We start from the raw sequence: 23,593 nt of genomic DNA on the forward strand, positions 1-23,593 counted from the left end.
CAGGATGTATCTGAAGTAAAGCCTTCGGTTACTGGACACAGAGCACCACATGACCACATCTCTACATGGTGAATGGTTTTGCTGTTAGGTGGCTTTCCCTAGAGTCTTTCTTTTACCATATTGGTAATCGTTACGTCAATATGTTACCTGACAGTTGTTAAAGAAGGCATCACTTTTCAACGTTAGCATTTGTGTAAATGTGATTAGTATAAAATATTAGAGATTTTCCTTAAACCTGGCCAACTCACAGCTCACTTTGGACCTGCTAACAGAGGTTGCAGTGAAATACACAAAAGCATTCAGAAAAAAGAAGTTCTTACATAGAAAGATGGAGCCCAAGGGTTAGTCATGCATGTTAATCCAACATATTTTTAAAATCATTTGGAGACATTCCCATGAAACACATTTAAGTTCTATCTTCAAAATTTTAATCCTTAATCTTTCAATACTTTCATGGATTTAAAAATGACTCAATTGTTTTGTTTCTTAATGAACAAGCATAGGGAAAAGAAGAGAGAGAGGCAAACCAAGAAACAGACTCTTTACGGAGAACAAACTGATGGTTACCAGAGGGAAGGTGGGGCCGATGAGATGGAAGGGGGCGCTTGTGAAGAGCACTGGGTCTTCTTTGTAAGTGTCAAATCACTTATTTGTACATCAGAAACTAATATTACACTGTATGTTAACTAGCATATTTTTAAGATTTTATTTATTCATTTAGGGAGAGAGAGAAGGAAAGGTGAGGGAGGGGCTGAGGGAGAGAGACAATCCCAAGCAGACTCATTTCCCTAACGAGCGCAATGCAGGGCTGACATGAACGTGAGATCATGACCTGCGCCGAAATCAAGCAGTGATCACTCAACCAACTAAGCCATCCAGGTGCCCCTTAACTAATTGTTATTTAAATAAAAACAAAAACAGGGCACCTGGGTGGTACAGTTGGTTAAGCATCCAATTCTTGGTTTCAGCTCAGGTCATGACCTCAGGGTTGTGAGAATGAGCTCCGCACTCAGTGGGGAGTCTGCTTGGGTTTCTCTCTTTCTCTCCCACTGCCCCTCCCTCTGCTCAGTCTCTTTCTTTCTCCCAAATAAATAATTAAATCTTTTTAAAAAATTACTGAAAAACTAAAGTGAACAAACACAAAATAAAACAAGTCATACCTTTGTCCAAGTCACAAAATGCATTATAAAGATATAATTCATCTGAAACACATGATGAAATAGATATTTTCTGGTTTCCTTCCTGAGAGCTAGTCATAAGGACCAATGTTTCTCATCAGTTTCAAGGATCTTACTGGAAATTTACATTCCTGGAATTCGACATCTTCACACGTTGACTGAAAGTCTTACCTGAGCAGGTAACTTTAGCTTCTTCATAGTGATCACAGCTAAGGCCGCCCCACTGCCAGTTCTGGCAGTCCCAAAGAGAAGATTCATTTCCAACACAGCTGCTTAAAAATAGCCAGGTATCTGTTGCCTTAACTTTGGAATAACTCTGATAGGACGTTTTGAGAGCAGATCCACATCCCAAATGCCTGCAAACCACATCGGCTTCTTTCAGTCCCCAGCTTCTGTCACATACTTTCCCTAGCAGCTTCTGAATTTCCACCTCCACTGTCCCGGCACAGCGGCTGCCTCCACCAACAAGTCTCAGCTCCAGATCGGATCCATCTGCAAAAGAAACAAAAACTTAGTCCATAGAGACATATGGAGTTAGCAACCAAAGGATAGAGTTGTTTGTTTGTTTGTTTTTATCTTGCTCCTTCCCAGATACTGAGGCATTGGAAATGATGACATATCCATCTCCTGACTTTTTTTTAATAGCCAGTATAGGCCATGAGTTTGGTTATAAACAGGATTATAGTTGCAAGGGTTAATAAAAACTGTTGATGGCAGAAAAATATGAGCAAGTCAGAGATTTGTTAAAAAGACATAACATTCTGTGTCTCGGACTTAGAATCTGAAATGTGGTCCCTAAGAGCACCCTGAATAATTACTACAGAAAATAATCAGACGACCCTCCAAACTAGTCAAATAAAGAATGGGGACATCTGAGTGGCTGAGTAGGTTGAGTATCCAACTCTTGGTTTCAGTTCAGGTTGTGATCTCAGATCTGTGATCTTGGGATCCTGATCTTGGGGTTGTGGGATCAAGCCCCAGTATGGAGTCTGCTTGTGGATTCTCTCTCTCCCTTTCCCTCTGCCCATATTCTCCAAATGATGATAGATAGATACATAAACTCTTTTTAAAAAGAAAGGAAAAAAAAGAATGTGTATACGATTCCTTACAACAAGGAAATAATTAGTTATTTCTATCTCTCCCATCTTGCCCATTCCTACTCCTAAAGAACACAGGTCTTTCCTTCTCTGTTTTTCTTTTTATTTTAACTTACCAGAACATGTCACACCAGCATCTTCATTATGATTGCAATAATGCTTTCCCCATTCGTGGTGTCTACACTGCCAGAGAGCAGATTCGTGTCCATGGCAGGAAACACTGTCAAGCCAAATGTGTCCCGTTCCCTCACTGGTGTTAACTCGACCAGTGGCGGTGATGGCAGTTGGGCATCCCAGTTGCTTACATACGACAGCGGCATCATGACTATCCCAGCCATCATCACACACTGTCCCCCATTCCCCTTGGAATTTTACTTCTAATCTTCCTGAACATTCAGTGACTCCATCTACCAGTCTCAGGCTGAGATCTGCTCCATCTGTAAGAGAGGCACAAAACAAATCATGATTAAAAAAACAAAAATAGATCACCATAACAAATACATTAATAATGAAAAAACTTGAAATATTGCAAGAATTACCAACATGTGACAGAGAGACACAAAATGAACAAATGTCGTTAGAAAAATGGTGGCAGCAGACCTCTTTTATACAAGATTGCTATAAACTTTCAACTTGTAAGAATGTGATATATGCAAAGTTTAATAAAGGGAAGCACAATAAAAAAAAAATAAGGGAGGACTCTAAGTAGGGACAGAGAAACATATAATAACACTGGAAATCATTAAAGGTGGAGAAAGGGTAGCTTGGGCAAGAAGATAGGACTTTTCAGAATGGCTAGTATCAAAAAGATAAGAAATAACAAGTCTGGCGAGGATGCGGATAAAGGAGAACCTTCTTGTACTATTGGTGGGAAAGAAAACTAGAGCAGCCACCATGGAAAACAGTATGGAGGTTCCTCAAAAAATTACAAATAGAACTACCTTATGATCCAGAAATTGCACTACTGGTTATTTTCCAAAAAAAATACAAAAACACTAATTTGAATGTATCTATGAACCTCTATATTTATAGCAACATTATTTATGATCGGCAAATTATGGAAGCAGCCCATGTCCATCGATAGATAAACAGATAAAGAAGGTATGGTGTGTGTGTGTGTAGTGGAATATTATATTATATATTATAATATATTATATTATAATGGAATATTATTCAGCTATAAAAAGAATAAAATCTTGCCATTTGCAATAACATGGATGGAGCTAGACAGTATAATGCTAAGTAAAATAAGTTAGTCAGAGAAAGACAAATATCATATGATTTCATTTATATATGGAATTTAAGAAACAAAACAAATGAGCAAAGGGGAAAAAAGAGAGAGAGAGGCAAACCAAGAAGCAGACTCTTAACTATAGAGAAGTGTCGGTCACCAGAGGGGAGGTGGGGGAGAGGATGGGTGAAACAGGTGAAGTACACTTATCAACATGAGCACTGAGTAATGCATAGGATTGTTGAATCACCAGTTTGTACACTTAAAACTAATATAACACTGTATGTTAACTATACTGGAATTTAAATAAAACACTTAATAAAAAAATTAAAAAGATAAATACCATATAATCCCATAATTCCACTAATGGCTATTTACCCAAAGAAAATGCAAATGCTAATTTGAAAAAATACATGTACTTCTATGTTTACTGAAGCATTATTTACAATAGTCAGGATTTGGAAGCAGCCCAAATGTCCATCTATAGATGAATGGATAAAGAAGATGTGGTGTATATATATGATAGAATGTTACTCAGCCATCAAAAAGAATGGGATCTTGCCATTTGTAACAACACGGATGGACCTATAGGGTATAATACTAAGTGAAATAATACAAACAAAGAAAGACAAATATCATAGGATTTCATTTATATGTGGAATCTAAAAAACAAAACAAATGAATAGACTCTTAACTGTAAAGAACAAACTGGTAGTTGCCAGAAGAGAGGTGGGGGGATCAAGAGATACAAACTTCTGGTTATAAAATAAGTCAGAGAGATAAAACGTAAAGCATAGGGAATACAGTCAATGACGCTGTAATAACTCTGTATGGTAACAGATGGTGACCACACTTATTGTATGAACAGCGAGTAATTTATAGAGTCATTGAACCAATATGCTGTACGCGTGAAACTAATGTAGCATTTATGTCAATGATGCTTCAATAATAACTTTTTTGGAAGAAGAAGACAGGACTTTTCAGTACAGAGAACATGTACTATAAAAAGAATTCCTGGGGCACCTGGGTGGCTCCATCAGTGAAGCGTCTGACTTTGGCTCAGGTCATGTCTTGAGGTCCTGGGATCAAACCTTGTGTCAGGTATTGCACTCACTGGAGAGTCTGCTTCTCTCCTCTCCCTTTGCCGCTCCCCCTACTCTCAATCCCTCTATCAAATAAATAAATGAAATCTTAAAAAAAAAAAAAAAAAGGAAAGTAAAAATTTCCTAATGAGATCCAGGGGCTACATTTTATCTAGAGATTTGTTTGACTATCACAGAGTTTTTATTGGAATTATTTGTTTTTTCTTGCTAAATCCGTATTTGCATGCATTCAGGCGGTATGCCTGGTTGCCCAGGACAACCTGGGCATACTCCTGGTTGCCCAGGACTCAACAATGACTTCTGCCTCTGACTCCTTAAGTATCTGTAACTACCCAGTTTGCGTCAAATGCCTGGTCCCTTTGTGACCACTTCCTAAGCCTAAAAGCAAGCAAAGAGAAAAGGGGACCTCAGCATTACCACTTTCACCTCCCCCAATCAATATTCCTCAGAGAACAGAGCTTGATCTTGAGCAATGTCTTATAATAAATAAGTTGCCTTTTCCTTCTGGCAATTTTAGCATTTGCTGCCCCAGTACTGTTTACTGTGAGTGCTAAGCATTGAGAAGAAATGTGCTGACTGGGGACCTGGAAAGATTTTGGTGGGGAAAGGAGAATGAAAGGTAAGTCCTGTGCTCTTTTCGATCCCCAGTCTCTCTTGCTTTCTTCAGCTAACAAATTCCATCTCTTCTGTAGGAATTTCATTCTTTGTAGTTTAAATAATAGATGGTCATGTTGTCCAACAACAACAAAGGCCAATGTAAGAAACAGAAAAAGAGCCAGAATCCCCATGACACTGTGTAAGTGTTTGAGTGCCCCCATGCCTGCAGCCAAGCGTACCCTCTCAATTTCCCAGTTTTCTGAGTCAGTATCCTCTTTCCTTAAAGTCAGCTAGTTAGTTAAAGTTTGAATCAAGTTTTCTTGATTGGAACAAAAAAAGATATCTGGTGAATACAGAGACATTTTTACTCTATTATATTTTTCTGAATGTTCTCTGGGGTTCAGGACCTACTAGGTCAGCTTCAGACTAAGAACTCAGGTGAAAAAGGGGTGTCATCCCTGCACACACAAATTCAATGTCCCTGTCCCCTGAGCAAGCATGAAACACGGAAGTCTCTAGACACAGAGTCTGTTCCTATCATAACACTAGCTTAAATGAGATTTTAATAGAAAACCAAACTATTTTTTATCATTTGATTCTGTAAATTTGAACTAATATTTTTGGGAAGGTGTCGGTTAAGCTTTTTGCAGGGAGAGGATGGTAAGGAGTGTGATTCATTTTTAAAACTCATCCCAAAAGTACAATTTGCTAGTTAGGCTGTTTTTTTTTTCCCTTTTTCTTTTTCTTTCTTCTCTTTTTTGGGGGGCTTGGGGTGAAGAAGGAGGACTGGGGTATTCTCCAAACACCTCCCTCTTTCCTCATGACTGGAATCTCAGTTTCACTGCTCATCCTTCCTCCCTAACCTAGTTATTCTCCTTTCAGTTAAGGTAAAATCTCCACAGGTATCAGGTGGGGAACCTGAAATGGGTCATAATAAGATGATGGAGGATGCACGTCTCAATCTGTTTTTAAGAGTTCAGGCTTTTCAGACCCTCACCCCCATTCTTTTGTCCTCTCAGGAAGAACAGAACAAACCCAGACCAGTCCTTACCCATGCAAATCACTCCAACGTCCTCAGAGTGATCACAGTTATGCTTTCCCCATCCTTCGTGTTTGCAGTTCCAGAGAGCTGACTCATTTCCACTGCATATAAGATCATCAAACCAGATTGGTCCAGAACCTTCTCCAAAATTAGCTGAACCAGAGAAACTGACAGCACTTCCACATTCGAGCTGTTTACAAGCCACAGACGCATGATCTATGTTGAAGTTATCATCACACACTGTTCCCCACTGTCCTTCAAACTTGACCTCTATTCTTCCAGAACACCGGTTTCCTCCATTCAACAGCCTCATCTCCAAATTGGATCCATCTAGAGCAGAGAAAAGACCAGAGTTCAGAAGTCATATTCATTCAGAAGTGACTGTAGGAAACAAGATTGCTCTGGGTGTTTGAGATTTGATGCTGTCCTTAAAAATGGTGCCTCATTTTGGATGTTGCCCATCTTTACATATTGGAAAATTGTAATTGTTTAAAGACCAGCTAACAACTAGCACTTTCATCTACACCTACTCACCAAGGAAAATGTTTTACAGATTAAAATTTTCTTTCTGCTTTGTTTTATTTCCTTCCATTATTAAGACAAAGTAAGCACCCTTTTATATAGAAATTGGTCAATTTGACTTAAAGCACTTATTTTAAAAACTAGAGAAAGTAAAATTAGCTCCTCCAACAAAGAAGCAAAAATGGCAAACTGAGGTCAAGTATAAAATTAGAAAACAGGAAAAAGGGAAAAATAAAAATGCCTAAGCATGCACAATAGTTTGCAAATCATCCTATGGTATACCAAATTAATAAAAATTAAGGAAAAATAAATCAAAATAATTCATTTCTTACCCATCTCCTGTTTGAATCAAAGCTTCCCCTACCCCCAAAGCATCTGGTACCATTTTTAGCAAAGAACAGCTTTTTCATAAAGGAAAATCTCTCTATACACTCTTCCCTAGATTTTCTATGAGGACTAAAATACCCAAGAAAAGGAGATGTGGGATGAAATCTGGGGACACTTGAAAAGCAAAAACTATTTGGGCTTGAACAAAATTTTAGAGGCTCTCTTTTTGAGAAAGGGAGTTGCTTTTAAAAGCTCTAAATACCAGGCAAAGATCTCTTACTTAACAGGATTTTTTTTTTACTCTGGACAATTAATAATCATAAAAGCAATAGTTCACAATTAAAATATGTATCTGGCACTCCAGTGTATCACCTATGCTATCAATCTTCACAGCACTGCACATTTTGGGTTATTCCCATTAACTCTACTTCACAGATAAGTATTCTTGATACGCCTCATCATCACAGTGTCACCCACCCAGAAAAGAGCAAAGCTCGGAGGTGAAAAGAAAAAGCAGTCTAACACCAGCGTTTATTTTCCTGACTGCTATGCTGTATTGTCCCTGTGTGTGTGGTAATAGCAAAACCTCTTGAGAGACAGAGGTTCTGAGCATTAAGCATTAGATACAGCCTCTGAAATTTCATGAAACTAGGGAGTCCTTGGGTGGCTAGGCATGCACCAGTTGACGCATTCACTGTATAAACTTCAAAAAGAAAATTTGATAAAATCTATCCTTAAGTATGAAAAAACAGAAAACAAGAGTTTAAAGTGCTACACTGATGGCTTAGCTTAAACCGTTGGCTCTGCAGGCTGCAATAATACTAGTAAGAGCCTGGCAAGAGTTGTTTGTTTGCTTATTTGTTTTAAGATTTTATGTATTCATTTATTTGGGAGAGAGAGTGTGGAGAGGAGGAGCAGATGGAGGGGAATGAGCAGACTCTGTGCTGAGTGTGGAGCCAGACCACGGGCTCCATCCCACCACTCCAAGATCATGACCTGAGCCAAAACCAAGAGTCTGATGCTCAACCAACTGAGCCACCTAGGTTCCCTGAGCCTGGCAAGACTTATGATTTTTAAATTTGCTGCAGATGTTACTATTGTTCTTCCCTATCTTTCTGGTGTAATGATTAACAATAAAAAATTAGAAGAGGGAGGAGGGGGAAGAGGAGGAGTGGGGAGTGCAGGGATGGAAGGAAGGAAGAAGAAAAAGGTAGAGCTCTACATGTATTAAAGCACCGAGTTTTCAGAAACTGAAGTTTAAAAAATTTTAAGAACTTTGCTCAAAATAACATTCATGAGTGGCTGAGCTGGAATTCAGTTCCACATTTTTCTAGATATTAGCCTGTGCTGTTCCCAATATACCCCAATGCTTGGGGAGAGATGAGTCCTTTCTAAAAATCAATCCCGTAGAGGAGACGGTTTCTGAGAAGGGGGATAGGAGAGAGAGGCCAGAGAAATGAACAAGGAGAAATGGGAAGCCCAAGAATCTGAACTAGGTCATAAATATGACCTTGGGATTTATAGAAGAAAGGTCTGACACAGAACTTTCTGAGTTATTGTAAGGTCAACTGAGGTGAAATTTTTGAAATGTTTTATAAATCAAAACCACCATGGGGCACCTGGGTGGCTCAGTCAGTTAAGCATCTGACTCTTGATTTTGGCTCAGGTCGTGATCTCAGGGTCCTGGGATCAAGCCCTGTGTTGAGCTCTGCCCTCAGGGAGGGGGGCTGTTTGAGAATTCTCTCTATATTCTCTCTCCTTCTCCCTCTGTGCTCCCCAGCTCTCTCACTTCTCACAAATAAAGAAATCTTAACCCCCCCCCACACACAACAATTCACCATTAAATGAAATGAATAGAATTATATACTGAAAAAAGTAATTATACTTAGCAAAACATCCTTCCTTCAACAAAGGATTAGTGCTAGGAATATTTATTTCTCAATTTAGTAAGTTGATTATCAGGGAATGGACAAAAAGTTCAAAGTCCAAAAGCAATACTGAGAAAGAGGACAAAGAATTCACTTAGATATGATATTTTTAAGTAGGAGTAGAGACTTACAGTAAGATTCCTAACTGTAAAATGAGGCTGGTCACTTCCTCATCGATTGTGGTACTCATAATCTCTTTTGATTTCTTTTCAATGGGGTTTGTCATGCATCATCCGCTCTTTTGGCAACCGTTTGGGTGATTTTATATAGGAAACAGACGACTTACGAAAACTGGTTCCTTTTCATTTTTAACCCATCTACATATTTCTCCCCCACAAAGCATTTCATGTCGAGGCTTTGACTTTCGCAAGTCCTACCTGAACAGGTTATTACAACATCCTGCTGATGAGTGCAGTTATGCTTTCCCCATCCATCATGTTTGCAGTCCCAGAGAGCAGACTCATTCCCTCGACAAGAGACATGATCCATCCAGATGCGTCCAGAGCCCGCCCAGGAATTAGTCCATCCAGTGGCTTTGACAGCAGTGGGACATCCCAGCTGCCTGCAAATCACAGAGACCTCATCCATGCCCCAGCCATTATTGCACACAGTTCCCCATTCCTCCTGGACTTTCACCTCCAATCTCCCGGTGCACTTGTCTTCACCATCCTTGAGCCTCAGCTCCTTCTCTTCTCCCCCTGCAACAATGCATAAAGACAGCCATTTGTCAGGATCCAAAGAGCACGTGGAGAATTATCATTCTTAGATTATTTATTTATTTTTTCAAAGCCAGATTTGAGAAGCATTCCCAGACTCATCCATGGTATAATAGGAGAATGCTATTTCATGGGTACCCAAGTACAAATATCAGCATCACAGGCTTCAGATGAAGCAAGGACATAAAACCAGCTAAGCTAAGTAATGCAATAATGCTGATTTATATAATCTCCACAGAGAGTTTACTATGTAAATAATAAATTACAAAATTTTATAGGTACCAGCCATGTAAGTTTCTCCAAATTCCTAAGATGGATAGAAAGAAGGTTCCTGATGAAGATGAAAAAACCAGTCTTAAGTAATTTAATGCCCATTATACACATATAGGGAAAACATCAAGAATTTTTTAAAATACTAGTTGAAATCTGGCTGAAACTTTTCTACTTAAATGGAAGTCGAGATGGAGGTATTTTCCTATTACCTCCTATCTTGAAAAAAATCCCTCCCCCTCCCCCAAACCACCCCCCTCAAATGTCCCAGCTACCATCCTATGATTACTTTAACATAGGAACCTGTGCCCTCACTGATGTCTATCTGGCCACCCTCAATACATTTTAAGGTAAATTTTGGCACTGAATTTATTAAAGTGTTCCTCAAATTCCATTTCATCCCAATAATTCTGAGTTTTTTCCTCCTCTGTATTGTTCCCTATTTTTTAGATAGACATATTTTAAATCTCTAAGCGAAGTGAACATTTTTTTCCTGTGAAAGTTTATTTTATTTTGGGGGAAACCATGCTATTTTGTTCATATTTTAGTGTCACATGGTTAGGACCTATTTTCTGCTTTTGATATCTGATCCCTTGAAATCATGAAGCATGTTTTCATGAAGCATTATTTGCATTTGACAAAGCACTCACCGATAGAACTGGTGATCAAACAGGCACCAAGGATGGAGACCACAGCCATAGTGGAGGGACTCAAGAGGGTGAAACATCTTCTACAGTCTGTGAAAAAAAAAAAAAAAAAGGGAAGAAAAGGACAAAAGTATTGCCTTCCCAAAAAGAGGCTTTGGAGAAGACAGATGGTTTCAGAGATTCAAGGTTAGCAAGAAAAGTCAAAATGGCAAGTTGGACAGGAAATATTCATAGGATCAGGATCCTATAGTCTCAGTGAAATAGCTTTGGACATGTTCATGTTTACAGGCGACCTAGGGATGAGGAATTAGGAGCAAGTTGCGTATGGAAAAGAATTTCAAGAGCAGACCTTAAAACCTGGAAAATCAAAAAAGCACCGATGAAGATTAGCAGGGGCACAGAATGATAGTCAACTACTGAGATCTCCAAGCCCACTGGATCCAGATGGTTAAGTTCCAGAAGGGAACAGATTCTTTGTATCAAGGTCAGCTCTGCTTCACCAGTACTGACACCATGTCTGTTAAACAGTAGCTGAACACTGATGGACTAAAGTGACAATGTTTATATGTGAAAAACTAAATTACTGGATCTTATCCCTAGATAGAGCATAAAGCTCTAAAGCTTTTATTACTCTCACTTACTCTAACCTGACATAAAAGCTAGCACGCGTTGGTGGCCACACAGGAGCACACACTTTGGGATAAGTCACTGAAGTGTGCCCTTTGGACACACTTTCATGTGGTACGCTATACTGCGATTAAAAAGTTTAGAAAAATGGGCCTCTTGGTGGTTCAGTTGGTTAAGCACTGGCCTTCGGCTCAGGCTGCGATCCTGGCGTCCTGGGATCGAGTCCCCAATCAGCCAGCTCCCTGCTCAGCAGACAGTCTGCTTTCTCCCTCTCCCTCTCCCACTGCTCATGCTCTCTCTCTTTCAAATAAAGAAATAAAATCTTCTTTTAAAAGAAAAGCTCTGAAAAAATTTTAAATGCTAAACAAGTCTATCATATCCATAAAAATCACAATGCAGATTTTAACACTCAGGGATGCTATTTAAATTTAAATTTCCCTAAGTGATCAACTTGTAATCAGTATTCATTCTTGTATGGTCTGTCCATGTTTTCTAACAATTGTTGCTTTCCTACTCAATCTGGTTCAGTTCATTTCAACTCCTTTCTTAATTTTACCTCGGCAATTTTACAAAACTGATGCCAAGTAATCTTTTTTGGTGCCAAATCTAATCTTTATCCCCCATTTTCAATTTTGAATCTATGGCAGATACAAGTTACTGCCATAAAAGCTTAATGCCCACTTTCCATTCCTTACTTTCCCAATGCCAATCACTATTAAATAAGATTCACTGACTGTTAACTTCATACTACATTTAAAGGTAAATGTAGAATAAATGAGAAGAGTTTACCAGCAGATCCAGAGTTTCCATGTGGGACCATTCTGAGTTTGTCCAGTCCAAAGTTCTAATGATTTCTAAATCTTCTTGTATTTTTCTTTAGAAATGTTCTGCTAAAGAGGAGGACCACTAAGACTTCTAAAAATCATCTCACTTGCACAAAACAAAACAAAAAACCAGAAAGGCTACATAATGGAGGTGGAGTCAGTCAATAAAAAAAGGGAAGTCATTCATAAACTGAGGTTCCCTTTCATTCTCATGTTTTCTTCAATATGGGATATGAAATAACCAAAAGAAATTGAGAAACATTTACTACAGATTTATAGAAATTAAGCGGAAATATTAACTCATGTACTATTGTTATTGAAATGAATATTTAGATTTCAGTACTGTGTTTTGGACTAATAGAAACAAAAATGGCAATCATTATGTAGTTATGTCAAAAAACTAAAGTGAAATAAGCAAAGCATAATTAAATAATATTATAAATCATTTGTAATACTATTACTATAATCAAATGCACCAAATGAATAATTTTCTATAGACTATGTACAGAACTTGCTTTTTCTTTGCTAATGAGATGAAGAGCAGCAATAAAATTAGCCATGACCATTATGGAGTCTGAAAATGGTGCAATACAAATTTATAAGACATAATTTAAGCTCTAAATATCTCAAATTCAAGTGACAGGAATACATACATTAGCAATAATAAGCAGAAGTTCAAAGCAAAAGGTGAAAAATAGAGAAAAAAATGGTTATATCAACTGGGAGACAGGAATGAACAGTCAGAAAACTCTTTTCTGTGAGAAGATGCTTAAATTACGTCCTGAAATATGAGAAGGGCTTTGCCTCAAAGAAAAAAGATAAAGGGATTTAAGGCATAAGAAAAAACACATACAAAACAACACAACCATGTGAAAACATGGAAATTTGATGGTCCATGGTGGCATAAATATTCTCAGGTATTAGTGGTGGGCCAGAAGAGGGAAGTTTAAGAAGCATCACCAGTTTTACAAGGAGATATTCCCTACAATCTGGTCAACAAGGGCATGCTGGAGTCTTTCCATTTCTTGGACACAACTAACCTCTTACTTACATTTCCTTCTGTATGTATTGCTTCCCACCACTGTCTTCTTGCATGAGCTAACCCTTACTCATCCAGCTTTTATTTCTTAGTTAAAAACCACTTCGCTAGGAAAAAGAACCTTAACCTTGAATTATTCAGGAAAATGTGTTCTCCATGGTAACCTGTGCTTTGGAGATCATAACTTACAGTTTTTATAATTATTTATTGTTCATCTTACTTGTTGGTCTTAAAACACTAAGGAGAGGAAGTGTGTCTTCTTTTTCAGCAAGACATCCATCAGCCCTTGCCAAAGGGTAGGCACTTGATAATACTTATTTTTTTGTTATTGTGAAAAATGATAATGCTGCTACTGTTGCAGAGATAAACTGCAACATGAAGTTTACATGAAGAAAGGCATCCTGTATCCTATGTTATAAAGTCCTATGCCTTGGCATGGAACTCTCTCGAGGCAGTAAACTAGAGCAACCATGGGACTTATCTTGTTAGTTTCTCATCTCTCATGGATCACTGTCTCTTGTTGCCTATTTCATCTGTTTTTCAGTTATTTCTGGTGGGAGAATAAATGCACTTCCTTTTTCTTCCTTCTTAATGGAAGCAGAAATTTTTTGCTCACTAAGATTTTTATCTTTTGAATTTTGCACTGGTCTAGTCCTTCCACTCTGCTACTACATTTTTTTTTTTTCCAATTAGGCTTTTCTTATAATCTTAACAAATTTAATAAATAACATTCTACTTTCACTGCATTTTACTCTTGCCCTCATTTCTATTACCATCCATGCCTCCAATCATCTTCAATATTGCTACCAAGGTAAAATGTAAAACACGATGCTTAGGATGCTTGGGTGGTGTCATTGGGTAAGCATCCAATTCTTGGTTTCAGCTCAGGTCACGATCTCAGGGTGGTAAGATTGAGCCCACATTGGGCTCTGTGATCAGTGGGGAGTCTGGTTGAAGATCCCCACCTTCAGCTCCTCCCCTCACTTGCTCTCTCTCTCTCTAAAGTAAATAAATAAAACTTTAAAAACACACCCAAAAAACATCTTTTTTATTTCAATTTTTTCAATTTATTTATTTTCAGAAAAACAGTATTCATTATTTTTTCACCACACCCAGTGCTCCATGCAATCCGTGCCCTCTATAATACCCACCACCTGGTACCCTAACCTCCCACTCCCCCTGCCACTTCAATCCCCTCAGATTGTTTTTCAGAGTGCATAGTCTCTCATGATTCACCTCCCCTTCCAATTTACCCCAAGTCCCTTCTCCTCTCTAACACCCCTTGTTCTCCATATTTGTTATGCTCCACAAATAAGTGAAACCATATGATAATTGACTCTCTCTGCTTGACTTATTTCACTCAGCATAATCTCTTCCAGTCCCATCCATGTTGCTACAAAAGTTGGGTATTCATCCTGTCTGATGGAGGCATAATACTCCATAGTGTATATGGACCACATCTTGCTTATCCTTTTGTCCCTTGAAGGGCATCTTTGTTCTTTCCACAGTTTGGCGACCATGGCCATTGCTGCTATAAACATTGGGGTACAGATGGCCCTTCTTTTCACGACATCTGTATCCTTGGGGTAAATACTCAGGAGTGCAATGGCAGGGTCCTAGGGAAGCTCTATTTTTAATTTCTTGAGGAATCTCTACACTGTTCTCCAAAGAGGCTGTACCAACTTGCATTCCCACCAACAGTGTAAGAGGGTTCCCCTTTTTCCACATCCTCTCCAATACATGTTGTTTCCTGTTTTGTTAATTTTGGCCATTCTAACTGGTGTAAGGTGATATCTCAATGTGGTTTTAATTTGAATCTCCCTGAGGGCTAATGATGATGAACATTTTTTCATGTGTCTGATAGCCATTTGTATGTCTTGATTGGAGAAGTGTCTGTTCATATGTTCTGCCCATTTTTTGATATGTTTGCCTGTTTCGTGTGTGTTGAGTTTGAGGAGTTCATTATAGATCCTGGATATCAACCTTTTGTCTGTACTGTCATTTGCAAATATCTTCTCCCAAAAAACATCTTTTTGATACTATAATTTTGAAAAACATTTACTGTCATTATTTATCTATATATAACCTGTACTTTGAAAATGGTAACTCATACATTATATAATTATTGTTCATCTTACATTAGTCAATATACCAAGGATAAGAAGAGTGTCTTATTTTTCAACAAGTTGAATATATGACTCCTCTATTTATTATTTCTTGTCACTTTGATTTTTTCCCTTTGCCCTTCAATCCTGCTGCCTGCACGTTTTTCTCTCACCAGTCCTTGTCATGGACCAACACTCCAGTATTTGATGCAGATCCTCAAATACACATATACACAGACTTGTAAAATGAGTTTTGCCTGCTTGTGTTTTTAAATTACATAAATGGTATGTTATAATTAAAAAGTAAAAGGGGAACCTGGTTAGCTCAGTCAGTTAATCATCTGACTCTTGATGTTGGCTCAGGTCATAATCTCAAGGTCATGAGACTGAGTCCCATGTTCAAGCATGGAGCCTGGTTGAGATTCTCTTTATCCTCTGCTCCCCCTCACTCCCTCTCTAAAAAAAATAAATAAGAAAAGACAATAGTAATAGTAACAATAATAACACAAAGAATAAGTAGATAAATGGAAGAATATTATTATAAAATTTAGGTACTATACTTATAAATTGGCAAAATATCTTTCGAAGGTAGACTATAATGAGCTACATTGTATACTATAAACCTAAAAGAGCCACTAAAATAACAAAACAAAGAGTCGTAGCTAATAAGCCAAAAAAGTAGATTAAGTGGAATCAAAGGTATTTAATCCAAAAGAAGCCATAAATAGAGAAAAGGAATAAGAATTGATTGGACAAATAGAAAACAGAGGCAAGATAATAGATTTGGACTCAAATATATTTATAATTACATTAACTATAAATGATCTAGGCACACCCAATTAAAAGGCAGAAATTAGCAGCTTGTATTAAAAATCACAATTCAACTATACAATGCCTGAGTAAAATAAAAAATAAAATAGGCTAAAAGTAAAATTATGAAAAAAGATATGCCATGCTAACATCAATGAAAAGAAAGGCAGAATAGCTATATTAGAATCAGTGAATGTGCATTTCAGAGCAAAAAATATTTCCAGTGACAAAGAAAACCATTTCATAATAGTAAATGAGTCCATTTATCAAGAGTGCATAACAATCCTAAATGTTTATGAAATTAACATGAAAGCTTCAAAACCCACTAAGCAAAAATTTATAGAACTGCAAGGAGAAATAGCAGATCCATAATTATGGTAGGAGATTTCCATCTCTCTTTGTCAATAATTGATAGAAAAACAGACAGAAAATCAGTAAGAAGACAGTAGAATTAAAATTATCAATCAACTTAATCATGTAGAGGACAGTTTATTCAATAACTAGAGAATATAGGTTCTTTTCAAGTGCAAGCAAAACATTTGCCTAGAAGATATTTCTAGACATATTAAATTTCTCAACACATTTAAAGTAATTCAAAACATACAAAATATCTTCTCTGATCACAATGGAATGAAATTAGGGGCTCCTGGGTGGCTCAGTCAGTTAAGTGTCCGACTCTTGATTTTGGCCCAAGTCATAATTTCAGGGTCCTGCATAGGCTCCCCTCTCAGTAGTGAGTCTGCCTGTCTCCTTCTCACTACACACCCCTCCCTAACTCCACCCTCTGCTCTCACTCTTTCTCTAAAATAAATAAGTAAATCTTTAAAAGATCCAACAGACTGAAATTAAAAATCAATAACGAAAATATTTTGGAAAACTTTATTTATTTATTTATTTATTTATTTTTAATTTTCTTTTCAGCATACAGTATTCATTTTTTAAAATTTATTTTTTATTTATTTTCAGCATAACAGTATTCATTATCATTGCACCATACCCACTGCTCCATGCAATCCGTGCCCTCTGTAATACCCAACACCTGGTACCCCAAACTCCCACCCCCCCACCCCTTCAAAACCAGAAAAACTCTGTTTTTTCAGAGTCCATAGTCTCTCGTGGTTCACCTCCCCTTCCAATTTCCCCCAACTTCCTTCTCCTCTCTATCTCCCCATGTCCTCCATGCTATTTGTTATGCTCCACAAATAAGTGAAACCATGTGATAATTGACTCTCTCTGCTTGACTTATTTCACTCAGCATAATCTCTTCCAGTCCCGTCCATGTTGCTACAAAAGTTGGGTATTCATCCTTTCTGATGGAGGCATAATACTCCATAGTGTATATGGACCACATCTTGCTTATCCATTTGTCCCTTGAAGGGCATCTTGGTTCTTTCCACAGTTTGGCGACTGTGGCCATTGCTGCTGTAAACATTGGGGTACAGATAGCCCTTCTTTTCACTACATCTGTATCTTTGGAGTCAATACCCAGTAGTGTAATTGCAGGGTCCTAGGGAAGCTCTATTTTTAATTTCTTGAGGAATCTCCACACTGTTCTCCAAAGTGGCTGCACCAACTTGCATTCCCACCAACGGTGGAAGAGGATTTCCCTTTCTCCACATCCTCTCCAACACATGTTGTTTCCCGTCTTGCTAATTTTGGCCATTCTAACTGGTGTAAGGTGATATCTCAATGTGATTTTAAGTTGAATCTCCCTGATGGCTAGTGATGATGAACATTTTTTCATGTGTCTGATAGCCATTTGTATGTCTTCACTGGAGAAGTGTCTGTTCATATCTTCTGCCCATTTTTAATATGATTGTCTGTTTTGTGTCTGTTGAGTTTGAGGAGTTCTTTATAGATCCTGGATATCAACCTTTTGTCTGTACTGTCATTTGCAAATATCTTCTCCCATTCCATGGGTGGCCTACTGCTTTTTCAGAAGAGTTTTCAGGGTAAGATGTTAGGTTTTCAGTAATTATTGTTCTTTCGGTTTTTAGAGCATTGAGATTTAGGAATTTTAAGGGGATGAGAAGGGTTGTTCAGGGTCTGACTTACAGATAAAATATTTTCTCTTGTGAATTTATTTTTTTTCTTTACCCCATCATTTCTTTCCCTGTACCTTCTTACTAGCCAAATGTAGGCCCCTTGCTTTGTTTCTGGTTTTGCTTTGCTTTATCATTGGTTGATTCCAGCTCCCAATTAGTCATGTAAGATGAATTTCAATCCTTACCTCTTATGATACAAAAATTAACTCAAAATGGATCAGAAACATAAACTGAAGACCTAAAACTGGAAAGCTTTTAAAAGAAAAGAGAGGAGAAAAATCTCTGTGACCTTAAGTTCTATAAAATGTTCTAATACCAAAAGCATGAGTCATAAAATGGTAATTTGATAAATTGGATAGCATCAAAATTTTAAAACTCTGCTCTTCAAAGTCACAAAAGGATGAAAGGCAAGCCACAGACTAAGAGAGAAAAGATTTACAAATCATGTATTTGATAAAGGACTTATATTCAAAATTTATAAAGAATTCTCAAAACTCAATACTATGAAAACAACCAGCCTTATTAAAAAATAATACAAGAATTTTGTACAGACCCCTCACCAACGAATGTGTAAGATGGCAAATAAGCACATGGAGTGATTCTCAATATCATTAGTCCTTAAGGAAATGCAAGTGAGGAATCACAATGAAATACAACTTATATACCTTTTAAAACATCTAAAACTACAAAGATTGACTATACCACGTGTCGAGAATGCTGAGGAACTGGAACTGTCATATAGTTTTAAAGAGCATTTAAATGATGCAACCAGTTTTAAAAAACAGTTTGACAGTTTTTAAAAAGAAGTTTAAGCAAATTCTTCAGTTTTTACTTAAGGCAAATGGTAACATATGTCCCTTTAATGACTTGTGCATGAATATTTATGCCAGTTTTATTTGTAATAGACAAAAACTAGAAACAAACCAAAGGTCTTTCAACCAGTGAATGGGTGAGCAAGCAGGGGAATGAACTATTGACACAGGCTACAGCAGGAATGAATCATACTTTGTGATTCTATTTCTAAAGAATTATGGAAAATGCAAAGCAATCTCTTGTGACTGGAAGCAGTGGTCACTTAGACATGGATTGGGAAGGGTGGGAAGGAGGGATTACAATAGGAGGTAATTATGATGAAACTTTTTAGAGCAAATGATATGCTCATTGTCTTCATTGTGTTGATGGCTTTAGGTGTACACCTATACCAAAAGTAAAAAAATTGAATCCTATAAGCATGTACAGCTTGGTGTCTATCATTTATACAGCTGTTTGGAAAATTTCAGTGAGCAATTATTAGTGGAAGGTAAAGGAAAGGGAGAAGTCAGCCCCATGTTTACAACACATTATGGGGCAGGGCAAACCCTGCAGTGAGAATCATGTTTGGGGGAACTAGATATGTACAAAAATGTAGGAGGATCTGGAAATTAGAACATAATTTGGTAGGAAATCTGTGACATATTTATATCAGTGTGTGCATGGCATATGGAAGAAGGAAGAGAAATAAAGAAGAAGGGTGGTACCAGATTTTGGAACTTCTTTGAATTTGAATTTTTTATTTTTTTAAGATTTTATTTATTTATTTGACAGAGAGAGATATCACAAGTAAGCAGAGAGGCAGACAAAGAGAGAGGGGGAAGTGTCTGCTCATATCTTCTGCCGATTTTTTGATATAATTGTCTGTTTTGTGTGTGTTGAGTTTGAGGAGTTCATTATAGATCCTGGATATCAACCTTTTGTCTATACTGTCATTTGCAAATATCTTCTCCCATTCCGTGGGTTGCCTCTTTGTTTTCTTGACTGTTTCCTTTGCTGTGCAGAAGCTTTTGATTTTGATGAAGTCCTAAAACTTCATCTTCGCTTTTGTTTCCTTTGCCTTGGAGACATATCTTGAAAGAAGTTGCTGTGGCTGATATCAAAGAGATTACTGCCTATGTTCTCCTCTAGGATTCTGATGGATTCCTGTCTCACGTTGAGGTCTTTTATCCATTTTGAGTTTATCTTTGTGTACGGTGTAAGAGAATGGTCAAGTTTCATTCTTCTACATATAGCTGCCCAGTTTTCCCAGCACCATTTATTGAAGAGACTGTCTTTTTTCCACTGGATATTTTTTCCTGTTTTGTCGAAGATTATTTGACCATAGAGTTGAGGGTCCATATCTGGGCTCTCTACTCTGTTCCACTGGTCTATGTGTCTTTTAATGCCAGTACCATGCTGTCTTGGTGATCACAGCTTTGTAGTAAAGCTTGAAATCAGGTAACGTGATGCCCCCAGTTTTATTTTTGTTTTTCAACATTTCCTTAGTGATTCAGGGTCTCTTCTGATTCCATACAAATTTTAGGATTATTTGCTCCAGCTCTTTGAAGAATACTGGTGGAATTTTGATTGGAACAGCATTAAAAGTATAGATTGCTCTAGGCAGTATAGACATTTTAACAATGTTTATTCTTCTGATCCAAGAGCATGGAATGGTCTTCCATCTTTTTGTGTCTTCATCAATTTCTTTCATGAGTGTTCTGTAGTTCCTTGAGTACAGATCCTTTACCTCTTTGGTTAGGTCTATTCCCAGGTATCTTAGGGTTCTTGGTGCTATAGTAATTGGAATTGATTCTCTAATTTCCCTTTCTGTACTTTCATTGTCAGTGTATAAGAAAGCCACTGATTTCTGTACATTGACTTTGTATCCTGCCACGTTGCTAAATTGCTGTATAAGTTCTAGTAGTTTGGGGGTGAAGTCTTTTGGGTTTTCCATATAAAGAATCATGTCATCTGCAAAGAGAGAGAGTTTGACGTCTTCATTACCAATTTGGATACCTTTTATTTCCCTTTGTTGTCTGATTGCTGTTGCTAGGACTTCTAATACTATGTTGAACAAGAGTTGTGAGAATGGGCATCCTTGTCGTGTTCCTGATCTCAACGGGAAGGATGCAAGCTTTTTCCCATTCAGGATGATATTTGCTGTGGGTCTTTCATAGATAGATTTGATGAAGTTCAGGAATGTTCCCTCTATCCCTATACTTTAAAGTGTTTTAATCAGGAACGGATGCTGGATTTTGTCAAATGCTTTTTCTGCATCAATTGAGAGGACCAGCAGAAGATATGGACAGACACTTCTCCAATAAAGACATACAAATAGCTATCAGACACATGAAAAAATATTCATCATCACTAGCCATCAGGGAGATTCAAATTAAAACTACATTGAGATATCACCTTACACCAGTTAGAATGGCCAAAATTAGCAAGACAGGAAACAACATGTGTTGGAGAAGATGTGGAGAAAGGGGAACCCTCTTACACTGTTGGTGGGAATGCAAGTTGGTACAGCCACTTTGGAGAACAGTGTGGAGATTCCTCAAGAAATTAAAAATAGAGCTTCCCTATGACCCTGCCATTGCACTCCTGGGTATTTACCCCAAGGATACAGATGTCGTGAAAAGAAGGGCCATCTGTACCGCAATGTTTATAGCACCAATGGCCACAGTCACCAGACTGTGGAAAGAACCAAGATGCCCTTCAACGGATGAATGGATAAGGAAGATGTGGTCCATATACACTTGGAGTATTATGCCTCTATCAGAAAGGACGAATACCCAACTTTTGTAGCAACATGGACGGGACTGGAAGAGATTATGCTGAGTGAAATAAGTCAAGCAGAGAGAGTCAATTATCATATGGTTTCACTCATTTGTGGAGCATAACAAAAAGCATGGAGGACATGGGGAGTTAGAGAGAAGGGGGGGTGGGGTAAATAGGAAGGGGAGGTGAATCATGAGAGACTATGGACTCTGATAAACAATCTGAGGGGTTTGAAGTGGCGGGGGTGGGGAGGTCGGGGTACCAGGTGGTGGGTATTAAGAGGGCACGGATTGCATGGAGAACTGGGTGTGATCAAAAAATAATGATACTGTTATGCTGGAAAGAAAGAAAGAAAGAAAGAAAGAAAGAAAGAAAGAAAGAAAGAAAGAAAGAAAGAAAGAAATCAAGATGGCGGAGAAGTAGCAGGCTGAGACTATTTCAGCTAGCTGGAGATCAACTAGATAGCTTATCTAAAGATTGCAAACACCTGAAAATCCATCAGCAGATTGAAGAGAAGAAGAACAGCAATTCTGGAAACAGAAAAACAACCACTTTCTGAAAGGTAGGACTGGCGGAGAAGTGAATCCAAAGCCACGGGAAGATAGACCCCGGGGGGAGGGGCCGGCTCCCGGCAAGCGGCGGAGCAACCGCGCACAAAATCAGGACTTTTAAAAGCCTGTTCCGCTGAGGGACATCGCTCCAGAGACTAAACCAGGGCGAAGCCCACGCGGGGTTAATGTGGCCTCAGGTCCCGCAGGGTCACAGAAGGATCGGGGGTGTCTGAGTGTCGTAGAGCTTGCGGGTATTGGAACAGGAAAGCCGGCTAGAGAGACAGAGCTGACAGTAAGCTCGCAGCTCGGGATTACCTTGAACCGGTCGCAGGCTTGGTGAGCTCGGAGCGCGGCCGGAGGTCAGGCAGACAGAAGTAACTGGGTGCTGTTCTCTGAGGACACTGAGGAGTGGGGCCCTGGGCTCTCGGCATCTCCGGGCCGGAGACCAGGAGGCCGCCATTTGTATTCCCGTCCTCCCGAACTCTACGGAAAGCACTCAGGGAACAAAAGCTCCTGAAAGCAAACCCGAGAGGATTACTCACCCCAGCCCCTGATAAGGGCGGTGCAATTCCGCCTGGGGCAAAGACACTTGAGAATAACTACACCAGGCCCCTCCCCCAGAAGATCAACAAGAAATCCAGCCGATACCAAGTTCACCTACCAAGGACTGCGGTTTCAATACCAAGGAGAGCAGCAGAATTCCAGAGGAGGAGAAAGCAAAACACGGAACTCAAGGCTTTTTCCCTGTGATTTTTTTTAGTCTTGCAGTTAATTTAATTTTTTTCTTTTTCATTTTTTGTTTTTTTTCTCACCTTCTGGTTAAATTTTTTTTTAACTTTTACCTTTTTCTTTTTTAACGTTTTTTAACTAGTTTATCTAATATATATACATATTTTCTTTTTTTATATTTTTATTTGTTTTTTTTTTTAATTCTTTTCTTTTCTTTTTAATCTTTTTTCTTTTTTTTTTCTTTCTTCCTTTCTGAACCTCTTTTTATCCCCTTTCTCCCCCTTCACGATTTGGGATCTCTTGTAATTTGGTTAAAGCATATTTTCCTGGGGTTGTTGCCACCCTTTTAGTATTTTACTTGCTCCTTCACATACTCTTATCTGGACAAAATGACAAGATGGAAAAATTCAACACAAAAAAAAAGAACAAGAGGAAGTACCGAAGGCTAGGGACCTAATCAATACAGACATTGGTAATATGTCAGATCTAGAGTTCAGAATGATAATCTCAAGGTTCTAGCTGGGCTTGAAAAAGGCATGGAAGATATTAGAGAAACACTCTCGAGAGATATAAAAGCCCTTTCTGGAGAAATAAAAGAACTAAAATCTAACCAAGTTGAAATCAAAAAAGCT

The 23,593-nt window shown here is 38.2% G+C and overlaps 1 protein-coding gene across 8 annotated transcripts in view; it reads right to left on the minus strand.

Moving 5' to 3' along the window:
* CD163 (CD163 molecule) overlaps positions 1-12,233 on the minus strand; it is a 33,225-nt gene extending 20,992 nt beyond the window's left edge. For 6 of the 8 annotated variants that reach the window (XM_059184717.1, XM_059184715.1, XM_059184714.1 and 3 more), the window contains exons 1-6: positions 12,075-12,233; positions 10,662-10,748; positions 9,403-9,723; positions 6,258-6,578; positions 2,392-2,712; positions 1,350-1,670 (exon numbers count right to left, since the gene is read on the minus strand). In XM_059184717.1, the coding sequence (XP_059040700.1) occupies positions 1,350-1,670; positions 2,392-2,712; positions 6,258-6,578; positions 9,403-9,723; positions 10,662-10,748; positions 12,075-12,105 (1,402 nt within the window). In that variant the 5' untranslated portion in view covers positions 12,106-12,233. The remainder of the gene's footprint in view (positions 1-1,349; positions 1,671-2,391; positions 2,713-6,257; positions 6,579-9,402; positions 9,724-10,661; positions 10,749-12,074) is intronic. The other 2 variants (XM_059184716.1, XM_059184719.1) reach the window with 2 other exon arrangements.
* Between the last annotated feature and the right edge of the window lie 11,360 nt (positions 12,234-23,593).

Source organism: Mustela lutreola, chromosome 8 (assembly GCF_030435805.1).
Source record: "Mustela lutreola isolate mMusLut2 chromosome 8, mMusLut2.pri, whole genome shotgun sequence".
Classification (NCBI taxonomy): domain Eukaryota; kingdom Metazoa; phylum Chordata; class Mammalia; order Carnivora; family Mustelidae; genus Mustela; species Mustela lutreola.